Source organism: Canis lupus, chromosome 16 (genome assembly GCF_003254725.2).
Source record: "Canis lupus dingo isolate Sandy chromosome 16, ASM325472v2, whole genome shotgun sequence".
NCBI classification, from domain to species: Eukaryota; Metazoa; Chordata; class Mammalia; order Carnivora; family Canidae; genus Canis; species Canis lupus.
In genome coordinates this window covers 27,136,432-27,158,591 of record NC_064258.1, presented here as the reverse complement: position 1 = coordinate 27,158,591, position 22,160 = coordinate 27,136,432, and the positions used below count along the sequence as shown (strand labels likewise).

At 34.1% G+C, this 22,160-nt stretch overlaps 1 protein-coding gene across 7 annotated transcripts in view; it reads left to right on the top strand.

The window, feature by feature from the left end:
* Positions 1-2,436: 2,436 nt before the first annotated feature.
* LOC112651951 (disintegrin and metalloproteinase domain-containing protein 5-like) overlaps positions 2,437-22,160 on the top strand; it is a 134,492-nt gene continuing 114,768 nt past the window's right edge. For 2 of the 7 annotated variants that reach the window (XM_049094834.1, XM_025435780.3), the window contains exons 1-8: positions 2,438-2,595; positions 3,635-3,714; positions 8,039-8,122; positions 8,581-8,636; positions 11,149-11,227; positions 11,719-11,795; positions 12,611-12,785; positions 13,690-13,755. In XM_049094834.1, the coding sequence (XP_048950791.1) occupies positions 2,541-2,595; positions 3,635-3,714; positions 8,039-8,122; positions 8,581-8,636; positions 11,149-11,227; positions 11,719-11,795; positions 12,611-12,785; positions 13,690-13,755 (672 nt within the window). In that variant the 5' untranslated portion in view covers positions 2,438-2,540. Of the gene's footprint in view, positions 2,596-2,656; positions 2,847-3,634; positions 3,715-8,038; positions 8,123-8,580; positions 8,637-11,148; positions 11,228-11,718; positions 11,796-12,610; positions 12,786-13,689; positions 13,756-22,160 lie in introns of those variants that run through there. The other 5 variants (XM_049094833.1, XM_025435716.3, XM_049094832.1 and 2 more) reach the window with 5 other exon arrangements.

Genomic DNA, 22,160 nt, shown 5'->3' with positions numbered 1-22,160 from the left:
CAATGGATCTCTTATATACAGAATCTAAAAAAACTGAACACATAGAAAAGTCGAATGGTGGTTACCAGGGGGTGGGAGCTGGGGGAATTAGGGAGATTTTGGTCAAAGGGTATAAAATTCCAGTTAGAAGATGAGTAAGTTCTGGGGCTCTAACACACAACATTGAGATTCTAATTAACAATAATCTTTTGCTTACTTGAAAATTGCTAAAAAAAGTAGATCTTAAAAGTTCTTACCATAAAACAAGTGGTATTATGTGATGTGATAGAAGTGTCAGCTAATGGTGGTAATCATAATGTATGTATGTATCAAATCAACTAGTTGTACCCTTAAGGTGATGCAACTTTATATGTCGATTATATCTTAATAAAACTGACAAACAGACCTAAAGAATAAATGTGAAAACATAAAAGAAGAGAAAGAAGCAGGAGACAGAAGGTGAAGAAAGATAAGAAAGAGAAATAAATATGCATGAATATCACACAGAAACACAAGAGCATAGAAAGTAACAACGGTCATCATGTATCTGGACACAGGACTGTATATAGACTCTCAGGACATGAACTTCATAGACTTTAAACAAATTACTCTCTAAAGTAAGACCATGTCCACCTGATTTAACCCATGTAGTGACATGAGCACTTACGCTTTTATTTCTACTAATTTTTGTAGTTGTTAATGTACAGTACTAGAACATTAAGTTTGAAAAGTACACTAGTAGTGTAAAAAAAAAAAAAGAAAAGTACACTAGTAGTGAGAGTGTTGATGATGTGAAAGAGTGGCACCAAATTTTTACAGAAAAAGAGATGATGGTGATAAATATAATTATTAATCCAAATTGATGAGACTATTACCTCTGATTATGGAACAAATGGCTCAACAGAAAGAATAATTGTGGAGATAAAAGAATAATTTGAGCAAAACATAAATAGATCTATACCTAAGGTGTAGGAAAAAATATGTTCGTGAGGTGGATTTTTTCTCTGAGCTGTCTGCTTTAAAAAAATACCTAGTATGTATGTATGTGTATATATATATATATATATATATATATATATATATATTTCAGAATTTTCTCTTTTTGTCATTATACATTTCAAATTTGCTTTTCCTTTAGTACTCTGTTTTTAGCATATGGGTCCTTTCTAAGTTCATTCTCTTATTTATTTTTTATTTTATTTTATTTTTTAAAAGATTTATTTATTTATTTATGATAGACATAGGGAGAGAGAGAGAGGCAGAGTCACAGGAGGAGGGAGAAGCAGGCTCCATGCCGGGAGCCCGACGCGGAACTCGATCCCGGGACTCCAGGATCGCGCCCTGGGCCAAAGAGGCGCTAAACCGCTGAGCCTCCCAGGGATCCCCTCATTCTCTTATTTTTTAAATCAAGAGAAACTTTCCTATTATTTTCCCTTTAAGTAGTTCCTTCTAACTATTTTAATTTTTCTCTCTTTCTGGAAATGCTATTTGGATAATGACAGTTCTACTTCTATTCTCCTATCTCAATTTTATTTTTGTATTTTCTATTTTTTTATTCTTTCCTGGGAGAGTTTGTCAAACTGATACTATAAGTTGCTAATTCATTAAGTAGTATATATCCATCCTGCTATTATTCCATCTATTGTGACTTTATTGTCCACTTGGTTCTTTTTAAGATTATTTGTTACTGTTATATTCTGTAAATAAATTCCTTTAGTTTTTGGAACAGTCAATTTCAAAGTGAATTTATAAATATGTCTTTGACATTTATTAAAGAACAGTTATAGCTAATGTGGGGTGTGGCTGTATTTTAATGTTTTTAATATGATGTGGGCTACGATCTGTGAAGGAAGGAATGACTATAGACTTCAAAAAATCAAACTGTTTTTGGCCCTAATAAGGGCAGAATGCAGTAAGGTCTACTTAAAGTAGTAAAATCAGGGGCTGCAAGAAAACTAGTGTAGCAATAATTTGAGATATTAAAGATGATTGTTTGGAAGAGTCTATATTTGACAAGGGATTGTACTGGGGCTTCTGCATTCAACAGCTGTCCCATAATGGCTTATGGAACCAACTTATCTTGATAAAAGTCACAGTGTTTGCAACAGTTTTTTGCAAATATAAGCATTTTGCCTGTTTGGATCATATGTAAATGTAATAGGAGGAGATTCTTTTGCCATCAGTAACTTGAGCATTTTTATCTTTGTTCTTTCTCACTGAAACAAGAAATGACTTCAAAAACCGTTGGTCTAAGTACAAGATATAAACGAACGCCTCGCCAGGAACCACCCTAATCTGAGAATTGAAAATTTCTCAATCTTTCCTTTCTTAACAAAAAGCTGAATGTGTGTGGGTGTCTTTGCTTTAGCTGTCCCTGGTCTGCCCGCTGGGGCATGGTACCGAGCCAAGCCACCCCCAGGGGCAGCAGAGCGAGCTGAGAGCCCTCTGCCTCCCCGCCGTGCCCCCTGCAGCGCTCAGCCGCCCTGCGCGAGCTGCGCCTCCACCTTCCTCACGCCTCAACTGCTGTTACATGGCCAGCCGGGCTCCAAGACAGCAGAGCCATGTTCCTTCTTCTGGTCCTTCTCGTTCGACTTGGAGAGCTGCACGCAGGCCCCAGTAAGTCCAGATACTTCTTACTCCTTGCCATCCTGGCTTTTGGCGGTGTGTGTGTGTGTGTGTGGGGTGGGGGGAGTGGGGGACGGAATGTGTTCTCTTAGGGGAACGTATTTATTGGTCCAGGCCCCAGGCCCAGACCTTATACCAGCCCCGAGCTCTCCCTACCCACTTTCTCCTTGGCCCTCGCTTTGGCATCTGTGGCCAAGAAAGTAGAGACAACCTCCAGGCAGAAAATCTTTTCACGTCTCCTGGTTGGTATTCTTGTCTGTAAAACGGACAAAGATGAAATAATGGGGTCTTTTCCACATACAAAATTCTGCTATTCTAGAAATAATTGCATCGTCATAAAGAAGCTGTTTGTCAGTGATTTCATGATTTGGTGACTGCTGTCCTCCACCTGCTCCACTGAAAATGCAGATCACTCTTATATTCAGTATCCTGTATTTTTCCCCTGCGAATGATCCCATTTTCTTTTTTAAAAAAGTTATTTATTTATTTATTTATTTATTTATTTATTTATTCATGAGACACACAGAGATAGAGACAAGGAGGGAGAAGCAGGCTCCTCGCAGGAAGACCAGGGGGAGACTCAGTCCCCTGACCCAGGATCATGCCCTGAGCCAAAGGCAGATGCTCAACCACTGGGTCACCCAGGCGTCCCTGATCCCATTTTCTTGCTGTACTTGTGTTTCTCTTTTCCACACCTCTTTTACAATACCACAGTTTGTTTTTCAGTGTTACCTAGCCAAACTGTCAAACTGCCTAACTGGGAATGTCTCTCTGTCTCTCTCTCTCTCTGTATGTGTATTTGTCTATGTATAGAGATTGAGAGAGAGAATAAAAACTTAATATATTGACAAGGGCCAAGAAATATGTGGATAGGAATGACCAGACCAGAAGCACAGTGGAAAGGAAGAGTAGATCCATAGATAATATAAAAAAAATTTGGTAATGTACAGAAATAAATGCGGGATTGGAGTTAGAAGTGGATAATATAGGATTGTAGGTATCAAAATAACTTTGCTTATTTTTATTTTAGATCCTCATAAAACATTTCTGCAGACCACAGTTCCTGAGAAGATTTCATCATTTGATGCAAAAAGAAATCCAGAAAATAATGTAATTGAAAAATATTTTTATATCTTAAATTGTATTAAGTTGCCTTTAATATCAAGACCAAAGTTGCTGAATAGAGGCAGGAACAGAATACTTGGGAGGCAGAGCTGACAGCTGGAACTGGATTTACAACAATGAGAATTTTGAAGTGTATGAATGTGTGTGACTCCGTATGTATGTGTTTCTTGGAGGATAAAGGTAAGGTGGGTAAGGTGAGTCAGGGTCAGATACTATCTTTCTTTAAAACTTTGATAACTTGTTCACCATAGATTTTTGGGGGGCACTAATTTTGATTGTTTGAAATATTGCATTCAAATAGTATTTCTTTTTTGATCATTGACTTTTCTGGTCCTCTTGTCCTAGCCCTGGTGATTTCCTTCAGCTACTTGCCTCAGCTTTCAGAACCAGTGAGGAGCTGAAAGGTGATTCGGTAATTAGCTTACAGAGGAGCCTGGGTATTAGTACATATTCCTTCACTAATTCCCCAGGAAAATCTACTTCTCACGTGGTTCCTTCTACTATAGGATAATCTAATGCTAGTCATAATCGTGGGTGGTCTCCTAATTAACTTTTATATTTGTCATGGTTTTTAAAAACCTTCCTTCTGTGTTTTACATAAGGATGCACTGTTTTACATAAGGATTTCCTTCTCCTTTTACCCCTAGCCCTCCCCATGTACTATTTCTTTACATTTTCTTCCTGTAGTAGCTGGATTTTATTCACTATCCACTCCCCAGGCCTCACCCACCACCCATCAAGTGAATTCTTAGTCATGCAAAGTAGATGAGTGCTACTCCAGCTTTTTTTTCTGATCAGAAAGAAGGGCTCCATTGGACTTCTTGTTTACTTTCTTTTTCCTGAAATGAAAAATACCAACCCTCTCTCTTTATTCTTTTTCACGGAACAGATGATCTTTGAGTTTACCACTTGTCCAATCTCTAGCATTTTTTAAAAGTCATTTAATAATATGAAAGTTCAATTTCTTTTAACAATAAAAATTTTCAAAGCTGCCTTTTAATATTTTTGCAACAGAAAATTATTCTTAATGTGGGGTGTGATGTATTTAATGTATTCAGTATATTATGAGATAAGACCTGCAAAAGTAAGAAGGCCTAGGATGCAACATGGAAACCTCCCAGATTTAAGAAATAAGAACATGGGTACCCAATTAATTTTGAATTTTTTCTAATTGCCTATGCATAGGTACATAAAGATAAAAAAAGAAGTATTGCATGGTGCATAATAAATAATTTTAAATACTAAAAATTATTTGTTGTTCATCTGAAACAAAATGTATTGTTGACTAAGAAAACAGGTGGAGGGAAGCCCTAGTGGCACAATGGTTTAGCGCTGCCTGCAGCCCGGGGTATGATCCTGGAGACCTGGGATCAAGTCCCAATCAGGCCCCCTGCTTGGAGCCTGCTTCTTTCTCTGTCTGTGTCTCTGCCTCTCTCTCTCTCTCTGTATCTCTGTGAATAAATAAATAAAATAAAATAAAATAAAATAAAATAAAAAAGAAAACAGGTGGAATTGAAAAAAAGGAAAGCATTTATTTAGAATCTCAAAATTGCAATTTAGGAAGCACAGATTTAGCAACCCAAATTATATCCCCCTAGGAAACAAAAACAAAGAGTTTTTAAGACAAAAAGGAGTGACTGTATATATTTTTGACAAAGAATTTTGATTAGTGTTGGTGGCAGAAAACTAATCTTGGCTGAATATAATTGGTTGCTAAGACATTTCCTTAATGGCTTTCTGGATCCATTTTAAGACCCCTTGACATGTGACTCCATTTCATTTCACCTTTCACAGGAACTAAATTATGTACCTCTTTCCTGAATTATATTTCCATGATGATTTGACTTGCCTTAATAGTTCCTTGTTTTACAGAATTTGCTTATAAAACTACTTGCAATTATTCCATTTATATTGTAATATAATTTGTACAGTGGTCACATATAATTTAGTTCATTATATTTCCTAATGAACATTTGGTGGTAAAAAAAAAAAACACAAGACATTAACATTGTGAAGTTAACAACTCTCATCATTATTCTTCTTAGCTTGCTTTTGCATTTTTCACTATCATGTTGTATCTCTTGACAACCTTTTAAAATGTTGTTCATTGACAAAACCAGAATATTATCACCAAATTTTATTCTCTTGCTCTTCAGCACTACTTCTTCCCATGCTGGAAAACTGTTTAGTAACATCCAGATAAAAGAACTGAATTCTTCAAGGTATTAAAACTATTTCAAAAGATAGAGCAAGTATCCACTTCAAGTTGGAATTTCTCTTCCTTTTCGTAAGAAATGTTTTCCCCTTTAAGAACAGGCTTGACGTAAGACAGATACATTTTGAGGACAGGGCTTACTTCTTCCTTCCACACATTCCATTTTAATGCAATCAACTACTTCAGTAACATTCTTTGCTCTTCTTCCAGTTTGCGAAATCCTATTGCTAAAGAGATAACTTTGAGGGATCCCTGGGTGTGGACACGCTAAACCGCTGAGGGCATGATCCTAGAGTCCTGGGATCAAATCCCACATTAGGCTGTCTGCATGGAGCCTGCTTCTCCCTCTGCCTATGTCTCTTGACTCTCTCTCTCTGTGTCTCTCACGAATAAATATATAAAAATCTTAAAAAAAGAGGTAACTTTGAAAAATAAATAAGTAGGCCTCATTCAAATGAGAGATTATTGAAAAAGTCAGCAAGAATACTTTGGGCCTTGTTTTAGAATTAAAGCATTATTTCAGTGCTTCAAATAAACAGAGGATTCTTTCAATTGCATTTGTTCAAGAGAGTCAACAGATTTGGTGAATGCAAGAGAATTGAAGAATACTGAACATCAGCCAAATCATAAAAATCTTTTAATCACTTACTTCAAACAGCATAGATGATGAAGCAAGAGAATAATATTTTGACCATAACCTTACTGTCCAGGCAAAGGATAACAGGTGCTCTTTGAACAACATTAGGCAGCATATGGCAAGGATAGCCAACACCTTCTTGGAATCATTCATGCTTTACTTCAGTTTCTTTTCTTTTTTTGATGTTTACAGCAACTTTATTTTTAACAGCTCAAAACTGGAAACAACCCAAAAGTCCATCCTTAGTGAATAGATAAACAAATTATGGCATATCCACAAAAGAGAATACCACTTATGAAAAAAAGAAATAAACTTATATGTACAAAAGCATAGATTAATCTCAATATATTTTTTGCTGGATATAAACTCATGGTTAAATATCATTTTTTCAGCACTTTGAAGATGTTATTCCATTGCCTGCTGGTGTTCATTCTTTCTGTGTGAGACTTAGGCATGCTTTATTTAAAAATATTTTGAAAGTAATGTGCCGTTTCTCTCTTGTGGCTGTTTAAATATGTGCTTTTTCTTTTTGTTTTAGTTGCTTGAGTATGATATGCCTAGCTTTGTTTTCTTTGTATTTTATCTGTTTTAGATTAATAGAGTATTTGAGAGTATAGGTTAACATCTTTCATAAGTTTTAGAAAATCTCAGGAATTAATTCCTCAAATCTGTTTCTTTCCTAGTCTCTTATCTTTATCTTTCTTCTGTTTTTCTTGGACTATAATTACATTAATGTTAGACATTAAAAAAAAAAGATTTACTTATTTATTCATGAGAGACACAGAGAGAGACAGAGGGGCAGAGACATAGACAGAGGGAGAAGCAGACTCCTTGCAGGAGCCTGATGTGGGACTTGATCCTGAATCCCGGGATCATGACCTGAGCCGAAGGCAGCTGCCCAACCACTGAGCCACCCAGGCATCCCCAGTGTTAGACATTTTTAATGAGTCACACTTCTTTTATTTTCTTCTTGGTATTTTTTTCTCTGTGCTTCAATCTGAATATTTTCTACTGATCTGTCTTCCTATTCACCAATTCTATCTTCTTCACCATCTGATCTCTCAAACCCTAGCTATTGAATTTTTAATAGCAAGTATTGCAATTTTTCTGTTCTAAAATTTAAATTTATTTATTATATATTCTACCCTTCTGATCTGAAATTCTCTCCTATTTTTCTCATATTTTTCATCATATGTGTTTAATAATAAGGTATTTCTAGAGGGCACAATTCTCAGGATCCTCACCAGATCCCACTTACGTACTTACTTCTAGAGTGCCATTCGAATGACTCTTTTCAGAACATTTACCTGTTGCAAAGAATCATGTTCTACTATAATACAAAGTTAAGGAACTGAAAACTTTTAAGTGGCTATTTCTATTGTTAAAATAATTTTTTAAAATTAGCCAAATAAATAATTTAGTGACTCTTATATTTTCTGTCATCTTCTGTTCTCTAGTCATGTCTCTGCTCCTGCTCTATCCTCTCCTACATTCTATCCAAGAGGAGTTTCATTGCTTATGTGGATAAGCAAAATGCAATGGTACTTATTATTTTATATTGCTAGAAGTGTAGTGCATTTCTTGTAGTGCTATATTTTAGGAGTATCTCTTTCATGGAGCAGGGTAGCTTACTTTTTGGAAGGTCTGGGAGTAAACAAGTGACAAGTTATTTAGAGTAAGGTGGGTTTCTTTGATAGTTTGCCTTAGGCATGGTGAAGAGTGGTATGTGTCTAAGCCAAAAGGTTGCTAAATCATCAGGCAAACTTCTTCCTCAGAAATGTTAGTTAGGGTGAGTAATAGGCCTGTGGGGACTACTACCTAGTTTTCAATTTAGAATTCTGAGGCTTTGAGTATCACAAAGGAAGGGAAGCATATATAATGGTTTTATATAATTATTAATATTGTAAATATCCTTAAAGCATAACTCAGAAATGATACTATTTAGCATATATTATTTTCAAGTATTATTACTAATTTTTCTTGGATACTCATGTTACAGATTGCTTATGTCATTACGATAAAAGGAAAACCATATTTTGTCCATCTCAAAAAGCAGTAAGTAACTATTTTATTCTTTGGTTTCTTGATTTTTAAAAATAGGTATGAATAGAATCATTTCAATTCAAATGTGTATTTGATATCTATATACATGTGATACTTATTATATGTTGATTTCTGGGTAAAATCATAGGCATATAAAGGTAAAACATGGTCCACAGTGAAAGAATTTATATATTAAGACAAATTAACAGAGAAAGGGAGAATTTTATTATAATATGGTAATATAATAACTATGTAGTTTGCATTCTTTGGGAATCATGGAAGATTTTTTCGAAAGAGGTAAAAGATAACTTGTATCTTGAGAGAAGATACCTTGTGAGCTCTGTAAAGAAATGAAGTAATGGGATGCCTGGGTGGCTCAGCAGTTGAGCATTTACCTTCAGCTCAGAGCATGATCCCGGGGTCTGGGATCCAGTTCCGCATTGGGCTCCTTGCAGGAAGCCTGCTTCTACTTCTGTCTGTGTCTCTGCCTCCCTTTCTCTGTGGCTCTCATGAATAAATTAAATATTAAAAAAAAAAGAAAAAAGAAATAATATAGGGGGACATTCTGTTTAGAGGAAATTGTGTGCAAAACATGGAGGCATGAGACAGAGTGGATTCTGTGGTGTGCAAAAGTCCATGTGATTTACTAAAGGACATATTTCTGGAGGATAGAAGTAAAAGATTTTGGAAGGTACGCAGGAGCCAGGTTGTATATAGATCTATAATGCCATGATAAGGATATTGGAAGCCAAAAATGTTTTTAACTATGTACTTTATAATCCCATTGAGATTGTTTTTTTTTTAAGGAAGTTGTTTTTTTAAGGAAGCAAAAGTTGAGATAAGGTGTCTAATTATGTGGTTATATAGTAGCTTAGGGGAGTGATGATGGTGTTTTTTTAAGGAAGCAAAAGATGAAATAAGGTGTCTAATTATGTGGTTATATAGTAGCTTAGGGGAGTTGTTTTTTTAAGGAAGCAAAAGTTGAGATAAGGTGTCTAATTATGTAGTTATATAGTAGCTTAGGGGAGTGATGATTGTGGCTTGAGCTATGGCATTGGTCACAGTACTGGAAAGAAAAATTCAATAGACCTCAAAGGTGGATTTGTTAGAGTGATTGAGAAACAGTGAGGCATCTTGGATAATTTAGTTGTTGCTTAAGAAAATGGGTAGGTTATAGTTATTTAAATGATAAACAAGTGAGATTTATGTGTGAGGAAGGGATGAGTTTGGTCTGCAGTGCCTATAAGATATACAGGTGGGTTTTCCCCATTAAGTATATGAATATAGGAATTTGAATTTCTGGGGAGAGATTGTCATTAAGGATATAGATTTAGCAGTAATCAATCATTTGGCTGTAATATAAAAAAAGTGAGCTTATAGAGTGCTTATAAATAGACTAGTGACTAAAGAATGAATCCTGGGAAAGATCAATATTTCTGAGATAAATGTGAAAAAAGGAGCAGCCAACATGGAAGACCAAGCTGGAAGGGTCAGGAAGGTAGGAAGAGAAGCAGAACAATGATGTGTGATATGAGTGAAGTGACTAGACTGAGGGTGAGCATTTTCAAAATGATGTTAGAAATTCAAGGCAATGATTTTAAATTCCCATTTGGATCTGACATTCTGGTGGTTATGAATCTTTTCCAGAGTGGTTTCGGGGTGAATAAGAATTGACAAAGTGGAGAATCTATGTGTAGGGTGCTCTTTTGAGAGACACCATTGAGAAATGAAAATATATAAAGAATAGCTAGAGTAGGACACAAGGTCAAGGGAGAATTATTTGTGAAGATAATGATTTCATAATAAACTTTCAAATAGCATTAGGGTAAAAAAACAGTAGAGAGGAAGAGTTTAAAATTATAGGATTGAAAAAGTATATATCTTCAATATACAGCATAGATAGGATTTGTAGCACAAGTGTGTATAAGGATATGCTTTGAATAATAGAAGTAGTCATCCTCTGGAAATAATGAGGATGGGTACAGGTGATCTGAAACTGAAGTGATGTGGAGGTTATATGGAATGATTGGCAAGAGAGGTGTCAAGTTTCTGAATTGTTACTGAGGAGAATAAAGGAAAATTCTTATCACAGTTGTTGAGAACTTGGTACTTGGCTCAAATTAAAGAATATGAATTTGTAGTAATGACAAGAAAATCTTTTTAAATTCTGTTCTAACCCTAGTTTTTAAATTTAAGATAGGTTTAAAATCTAGAATCAGTGAGAAATAAAGACAAAGATTTTAAAGTTCTATGCTGGAAATTGAAATCTATGTTATTTTACTATTTACCATTTCTAACTATTTGGATTGTTCATTAGCATGCAGGTTAGTTTTATGTTATTATAGTTCAAATGCTTCCCTCAGCACCTGATTTATTGTAAATGACAGAGAAGTATTTGGACAATAGACTACGCAAAGGTAATTGGCACCACCACTCCTCAGTAAAAGGATAATTTGTATTATAAAGAAAAATTTTGTCTATGTTTTGTGTCACAACTTGAGTATCTTTTGTGATTTTTGTCTAGATCATTTTTATCTTCAGTTTCTGTTGTTTACTTTTATGACAAAGATGACATCAAACATTCTAAATCTTTGTTAGCTCAGGTAAGAGGTAACTTCTTACAGATTTCTTACTTTGGATTATCTTTAAAAATGTAAATATTCTGGGGCAGCCCAGGTGGCTCAGCGGTTTAGTGCCGCCTTCAGCCCAGGGCGTGATCCTGCAGACCCAGGATCCTGTCCCATGTCAGGCTCCCTGCATGGAGCCTGCTTCTCCCTCTGCCTGTGTCTCTGCCTCTCTTTCTGTGTCTCTCATGAATAAATAAATAAATAAATAAATAAATAAATAAATAAATAAATAAATAAATAAAATATTTTAAAAAATGTAAATATTCTGAAATTTTCTAGAATATTATTTTACACATTCACTGAAATTGAATGACCTGGACTAGTTTTTATTTCTACCTGACAAAAGTTCATTGGGTAATTGCCCATACATGTTAAAGAACTAAGATAGATAAAGTAATAAATACAAACAACACAACTGGCATATCCATTTTAAAAGTAAGTTATCTGTTCTTGTGTATTTTTTTCAGATGGATTGCAGTTATCATGGATATGTTGCAGGTTTCCCAAATTCTCTTGTGTCACTCAACACTTGTTCAGGACTCAGGTTGTAGCCTATTTAAAGATATCCCATTTGCTGGTATTAGATCCTGCTAGTCCTGTTGATCCTTCGCTTATCTTTTCTAGTTCTATATCTACCTTTGTTATCTCAGTTACCTAAGGAGTGAAACAGAAGTACTGGTAAAATAGAATTGGTTACCTCAGGAGCATTTGTCCCTGATGAAAGGTTACTTGTTGATTCTAACAGGATCTGCTTCTTGAGGCTTTGAGCAGTCTTGAGTGTAAGGGGGTGTTGGTTGGTCTCTCTGTATTTCTTTAGGTTTTCTAGATTTTTTAATGTTTTTATTGATTTCTTAATTTTCTAGAATGGTTGACAATTGCAGAATGCCTAGATCTGACAGATATTTTGTCTCTGCTTCTGGTCGTTTTTAGGCAGGTAATACCATCAGCTAAGTCCACACAAAAAAATGACTTCTGGTATTAAGTGTTGGAAGACTGGGAGCTCAAAAAGAAGAAAAAAACCTAAGACTAAGGAAGAGAGTGCTTATAGATGTGACAAGCTTGTTGAGAAAACCTATGCCTTAGGAAGGGGTCCTACCTGTTTAATCACACAGATCCATGTCACTAACATGCTTTCTTTAAGATAATAAAAATATTTCTCTTAGAATATTTGTAATATAAAACAATATGTATCCTTTGGTATTACTGGTCCAGTCCTGAGTTTAACACCTCAATGAATAAAGTAGAGAAACCAAGGTGACTTTAAATGTAAAAATATTCTTTTTGGCCAAAATTTCTCATTAGAATATCATAGTTTTGGTAGAATAATTTCAGACTTGTTTTGATTATTTTAATACTCAGGGGAACATTGCAGCTTAAAAACATCTCATATGGCATTGAACCAATGGAGGCCATATCAGGATTTGTGCACATGATTTATGAAGAAAAACTTGGTAACACTAATATACCTCTATTAGGAGAAAATAGGAGTTACAGCTATGACAGTGCATATTATTATAACAAAGAAAGGTCACAAGTAAGTGTCGACTTTTTAATTTTAACTTATTCCCCATAATTTTGTGAAATGAAAAATACTTTTCAGAGCAAAATTTGATGACTTGCAGATCTTAAGATTATTTTACTTTTTCATGAAGGCCTTCCATGACTTTTAAAATGGATAAAAAATAAAATTCTTCATTGTTTGTTATTAAAGTTTAGTAAGACTTAGGTAATTAATCTTGGAAATGTGAATATAGGATTCAAGAAACTAAAAAAAATTAATTTTCACATGTGGACCTTTGGATAGGTAATGTAAATTACTCCTTTTCCTCAATTAGGCTGATAAATTAGTTGAAAATATCACGTGATCTAGATTTCTAAGTTAAGTTTTGTTTCAGGAGAGTTCAGAAATGAACACTATTAGTGTGGCCTACATGAGGTACATGTAAAACAAAGTGACAAATTCTTCTTCCATAAAGGCCTGTAAACTGCTATAACGTCATAAATAACATTCCAGACTCTAGTGAACTGCCATTGATTGTAAACTTCAGTAATATTTTTCTAAAATTTATTGTTTGCCAGAAGTAGTTTCCTAATAATTGGTAGCAGAAAATCTGCCTATATGGAAGACTACTGTGAAAATTATCACAAGGCAAGAAAGAAAAGATTTATGTTGTAAAGTTAATATTTCCCATTGCAGCTATTGCTAAAATTAACAAATATCTGGATTCTTGTATAGCTTGAGATCTTATTGAACATTCTATTAACCACATACACTTTTTGGAATAGAATTTTCTGAATAGTACTTGGAATTTTGTAGATTGAAGCAGCTTTGTTATGTAATTAGTAGCACCATGTCTTTCAGTTTACCTCTGAATATAATTTCAAATAGAAGGTAAATTTTTGGAAATTCCTCAGGACTCATGTTGTGTGTTTTTCAGAGAACTGAATTTTTCAAGTTATACCCTCAAAATCTTGAAATGTATATTATTGTGGATAAAAATCTGGTAGGTCCTTTTTGTTATTTTAAAATGATTTTAAGCTTTGTCTTTAGCTTGATTTCAGTAATGTAATAACATTTTTAAAACTATTTTTTGATAAATGTTTATTTTGCTTTTGCAATTAATAACTTCTTAAAAATTGTGCATAAGCCGAGTTTGTTAATTCATTTATTTTATGTACAGAATCTCTAATTGCTTTTGTTAAGTAAAGCATTTTTCATTTTTTAAAGCTTGTCAGTCATTTTTTTTTCAAGAGAACTACATCCTCAGTGAAACTCTCAACCCTCACATACAATAATATTTAACTGTTTTGGTTTAATTGAAAGAATAATCTACAAAACCAATATGCTACTTCTAAGTGAGGGGAAAAAACAATTTATCTCTTTTGTTCTCAGTTCTAGGTAAATGAAATAACAGAAAAAAAAATGAACAAAATTTTCATATTGAGGATTCATGATTATACTTCTGACCTTGTATGGGTTAAGGTATTTAGTTTGTATAACATAGGTAGTTAGGAGGTTCTAAGTTATGAGGCTACATTTATTCCAGGTTGGTAAGGTCCAAGGACACCTGTTGGAGACAAAGAATATTTCTCTCTGTAGAAATGAAACTTCAAGCAGGATTCCCACAGGTTATTATCAGCCATATGTGAGCTCAAAATTTATAAGAAAATTAGGTACCATAAACAAGGGTTAGCAAAACAAGAAATAATAGATTTAGATACAGAAAACCTTCAGATATTAAAATTTTAAGACAGAAGTTACAAAAATATTTCATTCCATGAGGGAGTCTGTTGATTCTAGAATAGGTGGATATGAAGCAGGAAAGCTGAGCTAAATATTGGCAGAGGTTACAGAAATTGAAGTAGAAGTAGAAAAGCAGAATTAAGCAAAATCCACAAAAAGAAGTCAATAAAGGGAAAGAAAACCATTATAGAATAAACATTTGTTTCATAAATGTGGGACACATTTAAAAGCTAAGGTTAAGATAAATTTCAACGCAAACATGTAAGTAATTATATTAAGTGTAGAGAAACTAAGTATTGTAGTTAAAAACCAACGATAAAGATTAATTGGAAGCAAAGACAAAGATTATCATGCAAGACACATGTATGCACACATTCTGCCTGAAACCGACATATCTAAAATATGGTACATAATGAAAGTAAAAGACTGTAAAAATATATCATAAAAACAAAACTTCTAAAAAACTTGTTTAACTAGATTAATATCTGACAAAGTAGACTTCAAAATCAGCATAAGTTATCTATTACTACATAGAAAATCACTTCAAAATTTAGATGCTTAAACCAATAACCATTTATTTATTTGGTTGGGAACCCAGAGACCTTTTGGATCTATCAATCTCAAATCCTTTTAACTAATCTGGTACCTTTTATTGATACAGTTATCTTAAAACCTGTGGTCTTTCTTTTCTTTTAATAGGATTACTTTTTAGCCATTTTTTTTCCCTCACAGAGAAAATAATTCATTAAGATTTAAAGGCAGATAGGGATACACTTAAGCAATATCAACTACTTCATTTAAACACAATTTATATTGCTGTGTGGTTGCCAGTATCAGGTATGAGGACTGATTATGGCCTTGGCGCTTGCTAAGCTTCCTTAGCAAGCTTCCCTGGTGCTCTTTCTTGAAACAGTCCACCAGTGAGGAATTACCCATTTCTCTAATTGTTTTCTAATGAATAAGTACAGAGTTTATTATGTTTCATAGTAAACTAGATTTAGCAGTTGTACATAGTTTGGAGTCAGATCTAGCATTGAATCCTAGTTTTCTTTATTCTTTTATTGTAATAAAAAGCATGTAACATTAAATTTACCATACTAACCATTTTTAAACGTATAGTTCAGTAGTGTTAAGTATATTCACATTGTTTAACAAATCTCTGAACCTTTTCATCCTGAAAATACTCTATGCTCATTAAACACTATCCCCAGCCCCCACCCTGCGCTCCCTCTTCCATCCTGAGCAAACACCTTTCTATTTTCTATTTCTATGATTTTGACTTCAAACACTCCATGATTTATATGAGTGGAATCATAGAGTATTTGAAGTTTTGTGACTGGCTTATTTTGCTTTGCATAATGTCCTCAGGTTTGGCGCAGGGGTTTGGCGCCTGCCTTTGGCCCAGGGCGCGATCCTGGAGACCCGGGATCGAATCCCACGTCAGGCTCCCGGTGCATGGATCCTGCTTCTCCCTCTGCCTGTGTCTCTGCCTTTCTCTCTCTCTCTCTCTCTCTCTGTGACTATCACAAATAAATTAAAAAAAAAAAGAGTTTTAATTCATGTTGTAGCATGTGACAGAATTATCTTCCTTTTTAAGGCTGTGAATATCTCATTGCATGTTATATACCACATTTTCTTTACCCAGTCTTCTGTAATGTACGTTTGGGTTTCTTTTACCTTCAGACTAGTGTGAAAAATGCTGCAAGGAACATAAATATCTAAATACCTCTTTGAGATCTTGCTCTGAATTTTTTGGGTGTACACCCAGAAGCTAGATTGTTAGAAGATATGTTAATTCTATGTTTAATTTTTTTGAGTAACTGCCATACTTTTTCCATTATTAATATTTCTATTATTAAATAATTCTAAAATTGTTTTTTGTTGTTGAGTTATAGGATTTTTTTATATTCTAGATACTAACTTATCAGATATGTGGTTTGCAAATGTTTTCTTCTATTCTGTAGGTTAACTTTTCATTCTGTTGATTGTTTCCTTTGATGCATAAAAGTTAAGTTTAATGTAATCCCATTTGTTTATTTTTACTTTTGTTGTCTGTGTTTTTGGTGTCATATCCAAAAAATGATTGCCAAATCCAATGTCCTGAAGGTTTTCTTCTATGCTTTTTTCTAGGAGTTTTATCACTTTCGGTCTTACATTTTATTTATGCCTTTAATCAATTTTGAGTTTACTTTTGTATATGATTTAAAGGACCAGGGATCCCTGGGTGGTGCAGCGGTATGGCGCCTGCCTTTGGCCCAGGGCGTGATCCTGGAGACCCGGGATCGAATCCCACGTCGGGCTCCCGGTGCATGGAGCCTGCTTCTCCCTCTGCCTGTGTCTCTGCCTCTCTCTCTCTCTGTGACTATCATAAATAAATAAATAAAAATTTAAAAAAAATAAAGGACCAAATTCACTCTTTTGGATGTAGAGATAGTTTTTCTAGTGCCATTTGTTGAAGCCACTTTCCATTTTCCACTGTGTATATTGGCACCTGTGTTGAAAATCATTTGGCCACATATACCCAGGGCTTTATTTCTGGATACTCTTTTCTATTTCATTCATCCATATATCTGTCTTTATGCCAGTACCTTATAGTTTTGATTACTGCTGCTTTGTAGTATGTCTTGAAATCAGGAAGTGAGATTTTTCTTTTAGGCTATTTTTAAAATCAGGAAGTAAGATTCTTCTTTTAGGCTATTTTTTCTATTTTTGCAAAATATGCCATTGGGATTTTGATAAGGATTGCAGTGCATTTGTAGATAGCTTCTTTGGGTAGTTTGGGCATTTTAACACAATGAAGTCTTCAGGTTCACGAGCATGAGACGTCTTTCCTTTTGTCTGCATGTTTTTTGATTCCCTTTAACCAATGTCTTTAGTTTTCATTGTGCAAGTCTTTCACCTCATAAGTTAAGTCTATTCTTAAGAATTTTATCCATTTTGGTGCTATAGAAAAAGGGAGCATTTTCTTAATTCCTTTTTGTGATTGGTCATGTTAGTGTATAGAGACAACTGATTTTTAATGTTGATTTTATATCCTGTAACTGCTGAAATTGTTTCCTAACTCCAACATTTTTTTTTTTTGTGGAATCTGTAGGATTTTCTACATATAAAATCATATTAATGAACAGAGATGATTTTACTTCTTTATTTCTCTTTTGAATGCCTTTTTTTTCTTTTTCTTTTCTAAATCCTATAGTTAGGACATCTAATACTATGTTGAATAGTGTGGGAGGGTAGGCATGGTCGCCTTTTTCCTGTTCTTAGAAAAAAATTAGTCAGTCTTTACTATTAAGTGTGATAATAGCTGTAATGATATATGGCTTTTATTATGTTGAGGTACTTCTATTACTAGTGTGTTAGATGTTTTTGTGATGAAATAGTGCTGAATTTTGTCACTTTTTTGACATCAAATGATCAAGTGGGGTTTTTTTTGTCCGTTTTATTAATATGTGGTATTACATTGATTTTTTAATATGTTAAATCAATCTTATGTTTCAGGTATAAATCCCACTTTGTCATTATGTATGATCCTTTTAATGAACTGTTGTCAAATTCATTTTACTAGCATTTTATTAATGATTTTTGCATTAATATTCACCAAGGATAATTGACTTCTATTTTTCTTGTAGTGTCTTTACCTGGCTTTGCTGGTATCAGGATAATGCTGACCTCATAGAATGAGTTTGGAAATGTTTTTCTCTTCTACAATTCTTAGAAAGAGCTGGGGGGGGGCAGTTAGTGTTAGTTTTTATTTAAATGTTTGGTAGAATTCTCTAGTGAATTTTTTAAAAAAAGATTTTATTTATTTATTCATGAGAGACACACAGAGAGAGGCAGAGACATAGGCAGAGGGAGAAGCAGGCTCCTCACAGGGAGGCCAATGCAGACTCAATCCTAGAACCCCGGGATCACGACCTGAGCCAAAGGCAGACATTCAATCACTGAGCCACCCAGGTGCCCCTCTCCAGTGAATACATTTGGTCCTGAGCTTTTCTTTATTGAGAAGTTTTTGATTACTGATCCAATATCACTACTCTTTATTTGTCTGGTCATATTTTTTTTATTTCTTTGTGATTCAGTCTTGATATAAATTTGGTCTTGGTAGGAATTTATCTTTTTCTTATAGGCTATCCAATTTGTTAGCATATAATTATTCTTAGTGGTCTTATAATCCTTTTTATTTCTATGACATCAGTTGTAATGTCCACTCTTCATTTCTGTTTTATTTATCTGTGCTTTTTTAAAATTATTAATTCAAAAAACCAACTCCTGTTTTCATTAATTTTAAAAATTGTTTTTCTATTCTTTCATTTTTCTCTCTTTTATTCTTTATTATTTCCTTCCTTCTGTTAACTTTTAGTTTCATATCTTCCTCAACTTACCATGGTGTTATGGGCTGATAAACCTATTATAAGTTGGAAATAAAAGTAAAAAACGCACCTAATACAACTAATCTACCAAACATCATTACTTTTCTAGACTACCTTAAACATGTCAGAACACTTCCATTAGCCTACAGTGAGCAAAATCATAAAGTGTCTAATATCTCATGTAATATATTGAATATTGTACTGAAAGTATAAAACAGAATGATTGTATAGGTAAAATTTTCTCCCAGGAAAAGATCCACATTCAATCAAAGTATGGTTTCTACTGAATGTGCATCACTCTTGTATCGTTGTAAAGTAGAAAAATTGTTCATCAATCTGCCACAAGTTGGCAATCATCTGTAGTTTGTTTTTATGTTTTGGAGTTCCTTGAGGTAAAAAGTTAGGTTGTTAATTTGAGAACTTTATTATTTTTTTATAAATTTATTTTTTATTGGTGCTCAATTTGTCAACATATAGAATAACACCCAGTGCTCATCCCGTCAAGTGCCCCCCTCAGTGCCCGTCACCCAGTCACCCCCACCCCCCACCCACCTCCCCTTCCACCACCCCTAGTTCATTTCCCAGAGTTAGGAGTCATTCATGTTCTGTCTCCCTTTCTGATATTTCCCACTTATTTTTTCTCCCTTTCCCTTTATTCCCTCTCACTACTTTTTATATTCCCCAAATGAATGAGACCATATAATGTTTGTCCTTCTCTGATTGACTTATTTCACTCATAATACCCTCTTGCTTCGATGTGGATGGAACTGGAGGGTATTATGCTGAGTGAAATAAGTCAATCAGAGGAGAACTTGGTTATTTTTTTAATGTAAGCACTTTCTCTATAAGCATCCATATTAGTACTGTTTTCACTGCATCCCATTATTTTGGAATGTTGTATTTTGCTTTCATTTACCTCCAGATATTTTCTCAGTCCCTTGTGACTTCTTCTTTAACCCATTGGTTATTTATTATTATTATTTTTAACCCATTGGTTATTTAAGATTGAGTTAACTTCCACGTATTTGTGGATTTTCCTGTTTTCCTTCTATTTCTAGTTTCATTTTATTGTGGTCAGAGAAGATACTTGGTATCGTATCAGTCTTCTTATATTTGTTAAGACTGTTTTATGGCCTAACATGTATTTATACTGCAGATTGTTCCATGTGTCCTTTAGAAGAATGTATATGCTGCTGTTGAGCATTCTGTATATGTCTGTCAATTGGTTTATAGTATATTTAAATCTGTTTCCTTATTGATTTAAGTCTGGTTGTTCTAGCTATAACTTGATCATGGCAAATGAATTTTAATGTGCTGCTGAATAGCTGAATTTGCTAGTATTTTATTGACAATTTTCCATCAATACTCAACAGGAATGTTGATGTGTACTTTTCTTATAGGGCCCTTATTTGGCTTTGCTATCAGGGTAATGCAGGCTTCATAAAATGAATTTGAGATTGTTCCAACATCTTTGATTTTGTTTTTGGCAGAGTTTGAGAAGAATTGGTGTTAATTCTTCTATTTGGTAAAATTCACCAGTGAGGTAATCTAGTCCTGAACTTTTCTTCACTGGGACATTTTTTAAAATTATTGATTCAATCTCCTTTTTGTTATTGCTCTACTCAGATATTTTATTTCTTCCTGATTAAGTCTTTGTGGGTTGTATTTTTTTAATTGAAGTATAGTTGATATATAATGCTATATTAGTTTTAGGGGTATAATATAGAGATTGGACAATTATATACATAATGCATGCTCACCATGGTAAGTGTAGTTACCATCTGTCACTATACAAAGTTATTATAATATTATTGACTAAGGTCTCTATGCTGTGCTTTCCATCCCCATGTCTTATTTATTTTATAATGAGAATTTTATCTCTTAATCCCCTTCACATGTTTTGCCCATATACTTGACCCTCCTCCTTTCTGGCAACCACCAATATTGTTCTCTGTATTTGTGAGTCTGGTTCTGTTTTTTGTTTGTTTGGGTTTTTTAATTTTGTTTTTTTTTTTTTTTTTTTTTTTTTGATTCCTCATATGAATGAAATCATGCAGTATTTGAAGTACTTGAAGTCTGGAATTGTGATGCATCAGCTTTCCTTTTCTTTTTCAAGATTGTTTTGGTTATTCAGTGTCTTTTGTGGTTCCATAAAATTTTGGGATTGTTTGTTCCAGCTCTGTGAAAAATGCTGTTGGTATTCTGATAGGGATTGCATTAAATGTATAGATTGCTTTGGGTAGTAGAGACATTTAAACAATATTTGTTCTTCCAATCCATGAACATGGAATGTTTTTCCATTCTTTGTGTCCTCTTTAATTTTTTTTTTCGTAAGTGTTGTATAGTTTTCTCAGCATAGATCATTTCCCTCTTTGATTAGGTTTATTCCTAAGTATCTTATGCTTTTTTGGTGAAGTTGTAAATGGGATAAATTCTTTGACTTCTCTTTCTGCTGCTTCATTATTGGTGTATAGAAATGAAACAGATTTCTGTACATTGATTTTTTGTCCTGGGACTTTAGTGAATTTGCATATCAGTTCTAATAATTTTTTGGTGGAATCTTTTGGGTTTTCTACATAAAGTATTATGTTGTCTGCAAACAGTGAAAGTTTGACTTCTTTCTTGCCAGTTTGGATGCATTTCTTTTTATTGTCTGATCCCCGAGGCTAGAACTTCCAGTATTGTATTAAATAACAGTGGCAAATATGGACATCACTGTCTTATTCTTGACCACAGAGGGAAAACTCTCAGTTTTTTGACATTGAGGATATTAGCTGTGGGGTTTTTGTAGATGGCCTTTATGATATTGAAGTATGTTCATTATACCACTACTTTGTGGATGTTTTCATCAAGAATGGATGTTGTACTTTGTCAAATGTTTTTCTGCATCTATTAAAAGGATCATACGGTTCTTATCCTTTGTTTTACTAATTTGGTGTATCACATTAGTTTGTGAATATTGAACCAGCCCTGCAGTCCAGGAATAAATTGCACTTGACTGTGGTTAATGTATTTTTTTTAATGTACTGTTGGATTTGATTTGCTAGTATTTTGCTGAGAATTTTTGCATCCATGTTCATTAGGGACATTGGCCTGCAATTCTCTCCTTCAGTGGAGTCTTTGTCTGGTTTTAGAATCAGGGTAATGCTGACCTCATAGAATGAACTTGGAAGTTTTCCTTCCACATCTGTTATTTGGAATAGTTTGGGAAGAATAGGTATTAACTCAGGTTTATATGGTTTTTAGAATTCCTCTGTCAAGCCATCTGGTCCTGGACTTTTTGTTTATTGGGAGA